The sequence below is a fragment of the Neospora caninum genome, chromosome X (assembly GCF_000208865.1).
Source record: "Neospora caninum Liverpool complete genome, chromosome X".
Classification (NCBI taxonomy): Eukaryota; Apicomplexa; class Conoidasida; order Eucoccidiorida; family Sarcocystidae; genus Neospora; species Neospora caninum.
This window is the reverse complement of record NC_018396.1, coordinates 1,884,554-1,898,867: the sequence shown is the minus strand read 5'-3', so window position 1 is coordinate 1,898,867 and position 14,314 is coordinate 1,884,554. Positions and strand designations below refer to the sequence as shown.

The 14,314-nt window shown below is 58.5% G+C and overlaps 1 protein-coding gene across 1 annotated transcript in view; it reads right to left on the bottom strand.

Moving 5' to 3' along the window:
- NCLIV_047070 (hypothetical protein) overlaps positions 1–14,314 on the bottom strand; it is a gene marked incomplete at both ends in the record, with an annotated part of 38,599 nt that overhangs the window by 19,800 nt on the left and 4,485 nt on the right. Inside the window, 6 exons of the mRNA XM_003884257.1 lie at positions 179–275; positions 709–7,948; positions 8,405–8,469; positions 10,822–11,533; positions 11,830–11,871; positions 13,894–14,246. Coding sequence (XP_003884306.1) covers positions 179–275; positions 709–7,948; positions 8,405–8,469; positions 10,822–11,533; positions 11,830–11,871; positions 13,894–14,246 — 8,509 coding nt within the window. The remainder of the gene's footprint in view (positions 1–178; positions 276–708; positions 7,949–8,404; positions 8,470–10,821; positions 11,534–11,829; positions 11,872–13,893; positions 14,247–14,314) is intronic.

Below are 14,314 nucleotides of genomic sequence, written 5' to 3'. Positions count from 1 at the left end.
GCATCGTTGCCGGAAGCATAAGAAAGCGAGGAACAGAGGAATGGCCAGTGGCCGGCGCTGTAGCTGGCCTGGTGTCAGCCATCCTCGCGGCGGATTTATCCTGGGCAGTGCTTGCGCACGGTGTTACTTCATTCGCTTGCTCGAAAGCTGGGTGTGTGACAAGCCCCATGTGGCTCACCACAGCACCTCGGACCGGCGGTACCCGCTGGCGTCTACAGGGCCGTAGAGCAGAGAGTACTTCGAGCCTGTCATGCGGCGATGCTTGCGAAGATTCGCTGTCAGGAGCGTGCCGACAGTAGTTCCACACACAGTTGGAGAGGAACTGGAATGGCGGAGACGCGAAGTGGTAGCAGAAGGATACGCGTAGCGAAGGCAAGATACTGTGACAGTAAGTTGGCGGTGCCATGGACGAACGATTGTCATCTGGAAGAGTTGGCGCCACTGCGAGCGACTGCGCGTTGCTCGCGGATGCAGCAGCGAACCCGGACGCTTGCTGTAAAGGAACGAAAGTCTGCGAACGCACAGGAGAGGGAGAAACCTCCTTGTGCACGGTGATAGAGCAGTTGGAGAGAACGCACGAAATTGAGTCACTGCTGTAAACACTTGCCCGCATTTCCGCTGCGCCTTCTCCGCCTCCATTATTGCCTTGATGCCAGTCCTCTGCACTTATCTCCAGGTGAACAGTCTCTTCCGAGCCGTATCTTCTACCAGGATGGTGCGCAGCCACCTTGTCGTGTCTGTTTCCACCATACTGGTAGGCGGGGGACGCCATCGGCCTTTTGCCTGCGTCGTGTCCGTGGATCACGTCCGTCCAGGACGCATATGAAGCCTCCGTCGCACGTCTCGAGGAAGCGCGGACTTCGCCACGCGAGGCTCGGCTGGCGTCGTCTGTTGGAGATCCAAATCTCCACTGCGGAGCCCTTGTGCTGGACAGAGCACCACCTTGAGTTCGTATGCGCTCGCCACTGCCCGCACCAGTCCAAGACAAAGGGAGCGGTGGCCCCGGTACCAACTGATGCGTGTCGGGGTCGAAATCCGCAGCGTTCTGAGCTGCTCGATTGAACTCACCGCCCCGCCGTGAGCCATTTTCCGCCTCACGCGGTAATTGCATGCCCGCCCGTTCGTTTGGGTCTGCCCTCAAGTTAGTTTGGCTGGCAGCCGGGCACTCTGCAGAGAGGCATACTTTGTGCTCCACTTCCCACACGGATTCACTCACTGCGGCTACCAAGGGGTCGGGTTGTGCGTCTCCGAGAGGCATGTGGGGGGGTGCGTCCGAGTATCGGCTTGCAAACTCTCCCTGGTGGCGAATGTCGATTCCCTCCGAAGCTTCATCCTGCGCCAACTCAGACTCACGATCATTTCCATCCAGGGGTCCCCCGACGTGGGTGTCGACGCTAAAACGTCTCTGGCGACGAGCATCACCATATCTGTCCGTCGCGGTAAGCACAAAGTGGAGAACGTGTGAGCTTCGTGTGAGCTCGACTGAAGTCATGAGGATAAATGACGCAGGCATCGCTTTAAGTTCTACTCGGAGTTCCTCGACTGAGAAATGGACGTATTCAGCAGACACCGTGACCTGTGCGCGCTGGCGCGCGACGCTTGCCCCGTCTACGTCAGCAGTCGTAGCGAACCCGAGGCCAAGGAGACGAATAAGATGCAACAGATATGCGTACTGCTGCTCCTGCTCAGGGGAAGCCGGTCGCAGTTTCTGAACCTCATCCCACTCTGGCACCCACAGAGGCTGACTGTGGTAGCCACTGATCAATCCAGCGTTCGGCGTTTGATGCAGACGAACTTGCTCTCCACTGCGACATTCGCCATCTGAGGGCCGAGAGAAACTCGCGGAGTCGTGCAGCCACTCCCTTTCGACAGATGGCCTGAACGTGAACCCAGCCCGAGCAGTCGCACTGTCAACCATCGCAACCGGATCGTGCGCAGCGTCCTCCGGTTCGGCGGCCCCTGCCGAGTGTCTCTCCGCCAGACCACGTGCAAATCCCAGCTGCTGATCAATGTCTGCACTGGGGGAAGTACTCGCGTGGCGCATTTCAGCCCTCCTCTGAGCTCGCTGCGCCTTCTGCATCTTCCGTTGGAGACGCCTGGCGCTGGTAGCCCGCGCCGCGGTGGATTCGAGCTCGTGAAGCTGCTGCCGCCGAAACTCGCCAGCAAGCCAGGAGGCAAGGATATTGAGCTGCTGAACTGCTGCCAGGCACGGATGCAAAAACAGCGCAGCGTCGTAGCTCGTGACGACGGTCCCAGTTTTATGCACCGCTGTCCCTCCCTCGGCGGCTGTCGCAGTGGCGTCACGGCCAACCGCCTTGTCAGGTCCTTCCGGAAGCATTCTCCGATGACCAGCTCTGGAGCGAGTCCGAGCCGAAACGCCGAACCCATTTGTAAGTTGCTCTACATTGTCCACAAACCCGCTAGACGTCTTATACCCGGATGTCCTTCCCGCTGACACCCAACTGGAGCGAGCAGTGCGAGACCGACGGGATGTATGGCCGGTCCCGGACCACCCTGGTGGCAACTGGCCAGCATCCAGATCTTCCTGTTCGTCAGACGCTTCCCCGGAACCTGGCACAACTTGGGGCGTGTCTAGAATCCATGAGCGCACCTTGTCGGTGCCTCCTGCACACGGCGGATAGCCAGCTCCGCCAAAGTCCGACGGTCTGTTCCCCGTGGTTGCTCCACCTGACTGAGGATGTCCACGTAAAGCGCGACGCCTCCTCTGCGCTTTCAACGACGCCAGAGACGAATGTAACAAGACGCTGTCTGGCCCACTCGACGCAGGATCCCCACCCGGTAGCGACGTGATCCTAGACGAGAGTACGGGAATTGCCGAGTCGGGTGCCGTTTTCGCCACGCGAGGAAGCTGAGGCGAATCCATGGAGGTTGTGGCTATCATGCGCCGCGGGTGGCTGCGCCCGTCAGGCCGGAAATACCCTTGCGCGCGCCTACCATTTCCAAGCACGGAAAAGCCACATTCTGAATTCCCTCGCAACTCATCACGGCGTCGTGGCCCGATCCCCTTCGTGCCAGTGTCAACATCCTGGCGACGATACTCTGTCGCGGAGTCACTGCCTGACTCTCCTCCCGACACGCCAGCGTCGAGGCTAAGCAAACTTTGGCGACCGAGCTTGCTCACGCTGCCAGTCCGAATGTCTCGGCCGGCGCCGTGACGGTTCCTCCAACTTGACTCGAGGTCGGAAGCAAGGACACTGTTAGCTCTTTGCGCCGGCTGCGTTACGCGTTCGAGCTCTGTTGCGCCTCCTGGCATCGACGCGAGTGTCCGACAGGGGGCGTGACTTGATCGGGATCCAAGGGTCTGCCGCGGCGTGCGATTCACAGTTGTTGCATCTTGATCATACTCCCCCCACCAATCGTAGTGCACATCTCCACTCCCCACCGTGGCATCGATGGTGGAACTGGGCATGAGCGCGCAGTCCAAGGGGAGCGCCGGAGTGTATGAACACGGAGCGCCGATATCGCTCCTGCGTGGACGACCCTGTTCAGATGCAAAGGTGTAAACGGGGAAGGTCAGGCAGAAATGCAGGGCGCTCAGGAGAGCTGGCGCCACAACTATCGACGGATTTCCTACCAACACACAGGCCGCTGTAGGAAAAAATGAAGCCGCTGCCTCTCCGATCGCTGGTTGTGCTGACAATTCCACATGGTCAGTCAGGCCCAGGGCATAATCGCTTCTGCAGCACAGGCCAGCCGAGCTTTGGTCTTGCGGTAAAGGTGAGAACCGAACTGGACAACTGCTGCTTGTCTCGGAGCCTGACAGCACCCCAGCATCGCAGGGACGTGCCTGACCGGAATCGTCTCGCCGGCGCCTGTCCTCAGCGCTGCGCAGCACTGAAGTCGCTAGAGATGGAACAAGGACTAGGGGGAAACGACACAGACAGATTTCTGACGAACGGGACGGTGTCTCACAACTTGATCCTTCACCACCTGGCAAATCAGGGTCCTCACTGCCCCCAAAAAGCGATGAACACTCCTGCGAGAGACGTGCTCGAGCGGAAGGACCGTCTCCGCCTGCCGTTTCAGATGGAGGCACGACGGTGGTTGTTGAGCGGAAGGCCAGAGCGTTGCGGTGTTTGGAAAAAGACAGGACCGAGGACGGACTTCGGTCAGTGCTACTAATGGATTCGGTAATCGATATGGATTCGATTGTCACCACTCGCGTATTCAGCGTCCCGACGTCCCACAGGCGAACGTTTCTCGCGTTCACATGCACAAGCGTTACTTTGGCTTGGGCATCGCAGAAAGATACCGTCAACCCGTCGAGCTTAGCGCTAAAGAGCAGTGACAGCCGCCGAGCTGGAAAGTGCCAACTTAGTGACAAATGCTTTCGAAGCAGACCATCTCCAGCCTCTCCAGGGCTGGCCTCTTCACACACTTTCGAAGCGTCATTCACCAGTGCGAGGAGCTTGTCCTCGGCGGCCATATTCGCTTCGTCGTCGCTGGCCTCTTCGAGGAAAAGATCCTCTTCACTTGTGGTGTCGCTTTCGTCTCCATTCGTACTGTGGCGAGCCTCATCCTGTTCATCGTGTTTTTCCACCTCACGGCTCTCGTCATACTTATCGCCGGACGTCCCCTCTGCAAGCGTTGTCCCAGCCGCCAGGCCAGCAACGTCGGTGTTCTTCCGATCGCCACTGCCTCCCGCAACACTTCGCTTTCCGCGCTGAACATTCGCGCTTCCGTCTCCGTCCCACGGCTGGCCGACTATGGCCTCGCAGTCTCCCGACCCTTGCCAGCCTGACGGCAGGCCACGGCCGAAGGCGCATCCATCCGTCCCTTCTCCGCCACCACTTGCCGGAGACCTGGTTGAAACCATGTCATTCATATTCGCGGAAACAGCTCCGCCTCTGCCCCTCGAAGGCGCTGCTGCTCTGGATTCCAGCCCTTCACCATCCGTCTCGCGATGTCTTTCCGTGCGGCGAGTGCCACGCGAGCGTCCTCCAAGGACCCCAGCAACAAAGTCCTCCTCAGTTTCTCCTCCGCCCGGCTCGCTGTCGTCTCCAGCTACCACCGCCTGAAGCAACGGGAGCTGAGGCGTACACCCCACATTCATTTGAGCATTTGCATGGAGAGCGGCGACGAGCTGCGGCGCTACCCGCAGGTGAATGTATGAACAAAAAAGACACACGCACAAGTCACAGTTTTGAGACCGTTGGACTAGCTGGGCGCGCTCCCGCGAGAGCGAATTCCTACGGCAGTGCGCATTCTGCGCTGAAGGGTCAGCCGAGCCACAGGGAGGGCCCTCGGCGCCAGAGAACCGGGATTCGCCTGACGCCACAGGCCACTGTGCCTTCTCTTCGTCAGTCACTCGCCGTGCGCGCAACCCCGTTTCACGCGATCCCCGTGGGGCATGAACGGAACTCTGCGACCGAAGGCTCTTCCATACCTCTGCATTCAACGTGAAGCATTCACCTATAGAAACCCTGTCAGCGAACACTGCCCGTTCAGTATCGCTCGCGTTGTTCACCGTCGTGAACGAAGACGCATGCGTACCGTACAGATAAATCTGGGCATTTTCGTACGTAATCTGGAATTCACAGGCTGGAACAGAAAAGCTACCCGCCACAGGAAGGTTCCACTCTTCGTATGCCGCTGCTCCAGCACTGCTCGTTCCTGGCCAAGTAGACCGAGTTACGAGAGAAACCTCTCGAAGTCCTCCAGTCCGCTCTCTCTCTCTCTCTTCGTCAGGACGGTCCTCGATCCAGGACGCGACATGTCCAGCGTCTTGACGGCCACTGTCAGCACGAGCGCGGAGTTGAACAATGGGATCAGGCGGCGAAGCGACCACACCGGCGCCAGTGGCAGGAGATGCCGTACTTCCCTTGGAAACTTTCTCAGATACCTCGGCGACAACCGCGCGCATATCGAAGGGACTTGGGGGCAAGGTTACCTGGGCGTGAAGATGAGTAGACACTTGAAGAAACCCTAGACTAGCGACGACTGGAGGGGGCTTCTCGGGCTTGTCGGCGGCCAGAAACAGGGTGGGAAAAGAAACTCTGACACGGAGCAAAAGTAACGGGGGGAGAATGGTGACATCCTTTCGTACTGCTATAGGTTGGTTCGGCGCTTCCGTGGTGGTCTCCATTGTTCGAGGGCCTCCAGCGGACGGATGCTGCGAACCGCTGCTGCCGTCGGGTGCGTTTGCTTTTGACAGTCCAGATAATTTGGCGACAGCGTCATCTTTCTGCATTTCGGAACCAAACCCATCATTCAAACTTTTTGCTCCGCCCAGAGGAGTTGTTCCCCGGATCGGCAGGACCACCGGCTGGACCCCGTGGTGGTGCCGTACACGCTGCTGAGAAAGCACTGCCTCCTGCTGCTGTCGGTCCACGCGCCTCGTGCGGCGTAGGCTTTCTAGACGCGCCTGCTGAAGCTGTTGAAGCTGCACTTGTTGGTGACGCGACACCCGGCGCAGTCGCTCCAGCACTTCTTGTACAGCCGTCCGGCAGTCTGCCACAAACTGAGAAATCAGGATGAACTCGGGAATGCGGACAAAGCAGCAGCTGTCCCCCACGCAGAGCGACACCGATGACACCGCGGAAGCCAAATACCCCTGTTGATGCAGCCTGTTTTGAACGGTTGCTGTTCGCTCGGCTTGTGGGCTGTAGATCACCTCCAGCCACGGTTGGGTCCTGGCGCCCGCCGAATTCTTCCCCCGTGCCAGCGGCACGTCACCACCGCAAGAATCAGTAAAGCTATTGAGTGATACGATTCGGAGATCGCATGCTCTTTGCGCTTTCTGTGGGCGCAGTGAATTTGCCGACCTCCACGAGTCTTGCAGCGAGCAGGCAACCCCGTGGTACTCTTGTTTTCGAGGGGAAGTATGAGTCGACTGAGAAGCTGCGGATTCTGTCGGAGTCTTGCCACCTGGCATTCTGCGCGACTTGGCACTCGTGCCTGTTCCCCCTTCGTCAAAGGTCCCCACGCTGGACGGCCCGCACTTTTCGTTTGTCTTGATAGGAGCCGAGGCTTTTGGATGGCTTTCTGTCTCGAAGATAGGCAGTCCTAGACCTCCACTGACAACGTTTAAGGACGAGATGTGGAAGCGATGACTCGTTGAGCTCGTGTACGCGCACTCGCCAATATCGACGAGGCAAAGACTACTGTTGGTGTAGCACTGAAGGAGACAGATGACCACGCCTTTGGAGTGCACCTCAAAAAACCAAAGCTGCTCGTTGTTTCTGTCTTTACCTTCCAAATGGGCACGCGTCTCAGTACCGTCTTCTTCGCTGTCCGAGTTGTGTCCTGACCGCGGGCTTGCAGTGGCATCTGCTGCCGGCAGAACTGCCTCCACGGATCTCGAGAAGGCTGCAGCCGTCGCCAGACAACCTACGAGCGGTGCAAGCGCTGCGCATAATTCCTGGATGGTTTGGGGCGCGAGGAAAACGTCAACTTTCGACAGTGATAGCCGGACTCGACTGGAATGAACTCCTCCTCGAATGAAGTAGTTCTGGGTACGCCTCGCTCGACGTCTCTCCAATTCCCGGTCGTCACCAATACCGGCATTCAAGACGGTCGGAATAGAGGTTGAGGAAATTACCGGGCCGAATGAGGCGCCTTCTGTCCAGCACGACTCTGCACTCTTCGACGATGGCAGCTGTCCGTTTCTACGGTCCCCGGAAGACCCGCTGGAAGGCGACGTGTGGAGGGACGGTCGAAGCAGGATCCGGCGACGGCTTTCCGGAATGACATGAGCGTTCTCAGCGACAACACTTCGCAAGAGAAAATCGAAGGAGGCGGAAGGCGTGAGCAGAGGGGAGACGGTGGCACTGGCCGCAACGCCGACAAAAGACAACACCAGCGATCCTCGCTGTAACTGCTGTTGATGCCACTGCTCCTGTTGCTCCTGTAGTTGCATCATGAGTCGGCGTCCAGGCAGACACTGGTCGTCTGTTGGCCTCCGAAGTCGACCGTGGCTCGTTGCATGCTGCCTCACAGGGTATGAAAATCCACTTTTTTCTTGGCTGACGAATAACCCAGTCGGTTCTTCTTGCGCACATGCATTCGCCAAAGCGATAAGTGGAGCTGATGGAGGCAAAAGGTGCACTGAGAGACGGTCAATCAGTAACTTCACAAATGCGCCCCTTAGCTTTACGTTGAGCCTGTCAAGTGCAGATTGTGGCCCCTTACCCTCACGAAAAGAGGATTTTATCTCGCTTTTTGAAGTTTCTGATGCTGAGGCCGGTTCGCCTGCCGAGCCAGCAGAACTTCTTCCACGAGCTTCCCCAGCAGCAGAGGATTGCGACAGCTGCGGACTACGTGGCGTCATGGAATTGGAATCAGAGACGCCAGGCACTTCTGCACCAGAACCATCTCCAGCCGAAGATATGACTCCTTGGCTACGCGCAGACACGTGGCTCTCGTTCAGGCCCGGTCGACTCACAGAAATAGGGTACGGTAGCGCTGCCGCCGAGATCGAATCTTCAATATGTGCCGCGCGCAGATTGTCTGAGACAGTTTTTCGCGAGAGTGCTGCAAGGTGAGACGAGCTAGAACGGGGAAACTCGTGACCCGAGGTTGAGGCAGAGAGGGTCGAGAGGCGACTACACGGAGAATCGCATCGTCTCCCCCAAGAGCTTGACACTCCAGGTTCTTGGTCCCTGTGCGATGTTACCACGGACTGGTCCCTGGCACTGGGAGTCTGCTTCCATTCGAACGGTGGTACAGACACCATAGTATTCGCAGCCATTGCTGGGGGTATCCTTGAAATTTCCCGTGTAGAGGCAGCGCTTGAACAGCAGCCCGTGCACCTCCCGTAAGACCTGTCGGGGCCCCCGCAACGATGGGCACAGCATCTTGCTTCCACCCAACGCCATTCCTGGTCATTTGGGACGTCAAACCGCCAAGTCCACAAGCTGGAGGCTCTCTGTGTTGGGGAGAATATTCGGTCATTTCCCATCCGAAAATAAGGATACTCGTCTACCGCCGGTCGTGATGGTGCTCGTCTTCCGCCATGAGATCGCGGCGAAGTTATGTTCAGTCCATCTGCAGAAAAATTCGTCTCGTCTCCGACTGGTGGTCCAGTTGGGTTAGCTGATATGTCCCCGCAGCAAAGTCGAGTGGGCAAGCGAGGATCGCCAGACGGCGAGGCCCCAAGCCGCGATGAAGCTAGCTCAGGAAGAACATTCCATCTGGAGCCAGCGACGTCGGAGTTTGGGTGTGTATGATTCGGTGACCTTATCGGGCTACCGCGTTTGACTCTTCTGCCGACGACGACGCTCTTTTCTGCACGCATCTTTGATGTCCGCTCAGAGCAGAGGAAGAACGCCGGCGGCGCAGGTCCACTGGCAAGGAATAACACACGTACCGATGGTACTGGGTTAGCTTCAGCACATCCTATTTCGCCTCGAGGTGACAAACAGAGGCCACGAGTGGCCGAGCCGTTGTCCGTCTTCACGGCCAGCGGATGGCACACGGCCAGAGGAACCAAATCAGCGGGGTGCCGATACACCCACAAGGTTAAAGGGCACAACACCGTTCGGAACCTACAGCAGATGGATCCGGCAGCCGGCTGGTCAAGGAGGCAATCTGCATGCGCAGTTCCGCGGCAGTGACGCGGTTGACAGCGCCACTCACACCAGACAACCTGTCGGCGAACCCGTTGACGCTTGCTTACGGGACCCGTGCCGGAAAGTGCCGCCTTACAAGCGGGTGGCCCCTTTTCGGTCACATATGCTTCTCTCCTGTCCAACATATGCGTGATGACGTTTCGAGAAAGGCCGGGTGCTTCCCTAGACTCCCCGGAACGGGGCCAAAAAGCATCCATCACTCCGCTGCGGCTGTCACTGCCTCCGGGCTCGTGGCCAGCATGAGATACTCCGCGGTTGTCGTCACAATCTGCTCTCTCGGATTCGCAGCATTCGACCCCGGCCTGGCACCCGCGAAATACGTACCATCCAGAGGCACAGCACATGCTCCACTCGGATATGTTCAAGAAGAGGGAGACGGGATTGTCACTCAAGACTGAGGGATGTTCGTCCGTCCACTGGCTCTTTAGTTCCGAGTGGTCTCGCCGAGGGGACATCGCGTCGGAAACTCCACTGCGATATGAGGGAAAAGGAAGAGGAACTGTTGAAGTCCCAGACAGCAGGTGAGAAAATTGTTGGAAATGGTTTCGTCTCGGGGACCCTGGCAGCGATGCGGCGGCAATGCGACCAGCAGAACGCTGCGCAAGGCTGTCAGGCAACACCCGATCCCCTGAGTCCCAGTAAGTCGACGAGGAAGTTGCGGATGCCAGTGCCTCGGGTCGGCCTGAGGTGGACCCACTCGGGGAAGGTGAAGAAGGAGCACAGTCCGGCACCATCACCAGGGAAGCCCCTAGCGATAATGAGGCTGGTCTGATATAGAAGGGGACAAAGACGAGGTTGGACTGGTGTCCGTGGAGGCGAACAGTTGCGTCCCAGGTAGCGACGATTCGGAGGAACAGATGCAAACTATGCGCTTCGACGCGGCATACGGCAATGGGAGGAAGCGGCACAAGAAAAAACGGTCGAGAGGAAAGACTTGTGGCGGGAGCTCCGGGACAAAGCAACACTGAGGCAGGCGAGGCACCGCCGTTGGGTGCATTGTGGAGCTGTCTATCCATCAGCGGCTGCTGTGGATTTTCGGAGAAGCCGAAAGCGTCGAGTTCCGCCCCCACCCTGATAGTCAACTCTCTGTCAATCCCGTCAGCCCTGGAAAATGCTGTGTTGGGAGGCCTGCTTGTCATCTCAGCGGCTACGCCAGGACAGGAAAAAAGAAGGTAGCAAGCCCCCCGCCCGCTGGTCCTCCTCCACCGCGTCCCTGACGCTTCCAATGTACCTGTCCCAGGTTCCGCAGCCGCGGTGCCCAGCCCCTCCTGGCGCTGCATCCGCAGCGACGCTCTGTCGCTCTCACCGAAACGTGCCCTGTTCCTTGGCATTGGGAGCCTTCCCGTCCGCGCCCTCTTTCCAGGGGTTCCCGTCACATCCCCCAGCTGTCCTGGCGGAAGAACATCGGCGGGAATTCCGGGAGCAAACGGTAGGGGAACACCCTGATCGGCGAACTCTTGCAAATTTGCACCTGCTCGGTCGGAAGACACTGTCTGCGCATGCAGAATATGTAAAAGTTGCAGAAGCTGCGCAGCCACGGCGACCTGAAGACCCTCGACAGCGGCTGCTTTCACGTCGGGCGACGAAGGCGTTTCGGGTGTTGCGACGAAGGCCAGCGTGTGGCACGAAACTAGGACGGAAGGCGCACCAGTCGAGGCCGGTGCCAAAAGGGGAGACGCTGGAGAAAGGGCGATGGCGAGGGCCGCCTCAGGCGATAAAGAAGGCTCGAAAGGCAAGGTATCTCCACTTGGATCACGGAGTCTCGAATTGCCATCGGTCACAAAGCGCTCGCCTGAGGCTAGCCCCCCTGGTGGCCGCAGCGATGTCATGCCTCGTGCATTCCCTGACACCACCATGTTTTCCATCCGCCGCGCTCGTCGAATGGCCTTGGGCATACCGGCTACAGCGGCCGGCAGCAGAACAAGCAGATTGGTCAGGTGAATCTGGAGGGTTCGCGCATGTCTCGGAACAGGGTCAACCACCCAGTGACGATGCTGGAGAGAGAGGTGCTTCAGTGTTAACAAGGCATCCCCTCGCTTACACCGATTCGCTTTCCGAAACGCCGAGTGGTGTGTGCGGGCAGCGGCGTTAGCGTGAAGAAGCACAAGGTTTGCTGCTGCGGTTGCCTGAGAAATTGCTGCGAGGGCGCTGTGTGCTGCAGCGTCAACGATCGAAGAAGCCCGCGCAGCTGCAACAGCGGCTGTTTCCTTCAAGCGAGTCATCGAGAAACGACCTGTACCTCGACGTGAGTGTGATTGAAGTGGACGCTGAGAGACGTTGCCTAACAGACGAGCAGTCAAACCTTCGAATTCGAAGGAGCGTGTACCTACACGGCCGTGCCGTTCCTGCCGGACAGCAGTATGCGGAAGGGATTCTGAGCGGTGCTCCCCATCAGCTGTACAACCCCCCTTTCGTGAGGTTTCCCGTCTGGGACCTAGGCCGCTCATCTCCCGTCCTCCTGATCGATCGAACACGGATCGAAACATTTCCCGACAAGCTCCAGAAAACGAAGAGAAGGCTGGACCAGGCGCATGTAACGATCTTTCGGTCCACAGGCTGTCTCTAGACCGCTCTCGTTCATTTGAGTCGCCGGGGTTTGTCTCGCTTGGCGCATAGTTTTCGCGAGCGCCGAGGGCCGCTGCCATTGCCGCAGTCGCTGCCTCCTCTTGCGCTTTTGCAGCAGCAGCTTCTGCAGCGACTAGACAAGCAGCCAGGCTTGGGGACGACGAAGGCGGGGGGTACGTGGGAATGGCAAGAGAAAGTCCCAGGGGCAAGAATAGTGCCGGATCGATTTCCGTTACTGCCGGAATATCGCTGTCGCGGTGCAAAAGCTTGCGAGATGTCGCAAGCTTCTCACGCACTGAGTATTCCCCGTTTCCCCCTTGCGCACTTCTACGCCGCTGCTCGTTCAGCTTCAACTTGGCGCTGAGGTGAGACGGGCTGTCAAAAATGCTGGAGAGACAAACCGCGAGACGCAGCAGTGCCGGGGAAACAATAAACGTCGGCATAGCCAGTTGGCAGTCAAATGTCGTCGGCGAACAGGAGCAGTGCAGCAAGGCGCTGGATATCGAGGTGACCGACTCGTCAGATTCAGATCGGGTGGCTAGCCAGTCTCGCCCTTCTGCAGCCCCTCTCGACAAAGAAGATTCTTCATCGAAGTCCGCGTTCCCGTCTGACTCCAATGAGGATGATGCCTGAGACGAAGAGTATGGCGACCGGAGGCCTTCGCCCGCCTCTCCATGTCGTTCTGAAGGGTGAACCGACACAACGCTGCGGTGTTCGTTGTGGTCCTCGTTAGAGGTTGTACCGAGGGACCGTTGTAAAGACGTGGATCTGCTGGGATAACGTTCGACAACGGTTGTAAGTACACTGGCTCGACTTGGCGCAAAGATGGCTGAACGTTGTAGAGGGAAGGAAGTCCCTGCTCTGGAAAATGCCGCCCGCGAAGCTACAAATTTTGACCGAAACACATGTCGATCGCTCGGGCGCAGATCGCGGATGTTTGACGCCAGTCGGTTCACTTTCGCAACCTGGGGCGACCGCTGTTGTCGCGGGCATGTCTTCGAGGTGGTGTCGCTCCGGCCGTCGCTTGAATCGCTTCCTGGACAGCTGAACGGGTCAGCGTTTTGCGACAGATTGTACGGCGTTTTTGCTCCAGGAGCACAGCTCCTCGTTCGGGCCAGGCCAGTCTCCACTTCTCGGGTTAGTGAGCTAGCGTCGAGAACGCCCGTTGCCGGTTGCCCAGGCAAACCAGTCTTGACACGACGGAGTGGGGCCCGAGCGGGTACTTCTGTCACGTCGCTGACGCCTCCGTCTTGTCCTCTGGAAGCGGTGGTGGACCCTCGTTGCGCGGGAGAAAATTCGGGTACGAATCCTGACAGTGCATCGGAGTAAATATCGTGCAGAAGATGAATGGAACATGGCGGTGGAAGAAGGCCGAAGAAGGCGGCGTCCAGCGGTATATTGTGTTTCCACGTTGGTTCTGCTGGCCCCAGATAGCCATTCGCCACAACCAGCTGCCAAACAACTCGGCGGCTGCCTCGTATGTCAGCAGTCCACCCCCGGCCCCACTCCGCGCTCGGCGAGTCCAGCGCAAGGCGCTTGCCACTGAAACGCCCTGCCGAATTGACGCAACCGGGCCGAAACGACGTCATGCCACGAGACACAGCCGCCACCTCCACGCTGGCACGAAGGCCGCTGTAATGGGCGACGTCCTCGACCTCTCTATCACTGCAGGGACCTAGGAGTTCCCAGCGAAAAGCCAAGTCGAAAAGCATCAAGTCGACAGCTTTAGCCCACGCACGCTCTTCCTCGTGGGGCAGAAACGCGCGCCCTTCGGTGCCACGCGTCCCATAGGGCAGGCATGGACCTCTGGCTTGTCGCCTTCGTCCTTCTCGTGGGCTCTCTGCGGATCGCAAATGTGCAGCGCTGGCGTCTTCGAGCCCGCCCAAGCCTGGCCCAGGGGCACCTTGAACTCTGTGTCTGTCTGCACGGGCAGAGTATCCTTGAGCGCGCGGCCTCCGCCCGGATTTGCCCAGAACGTTGGAACGCTGGTGCGACAAAGAAAGCCCAGTACGACGCGCTTCTTCAGAAACTGCCTCCCACCTTCGTGGTGCTTCCGGAGCTTCGTGTAACCGACGTCTTGATATCTTTGAACTTCGAGGCCGACGCACATGCATCTCCACCAACGGGCAATCGAAACTGCTGCTATCGGACGTTTCGTC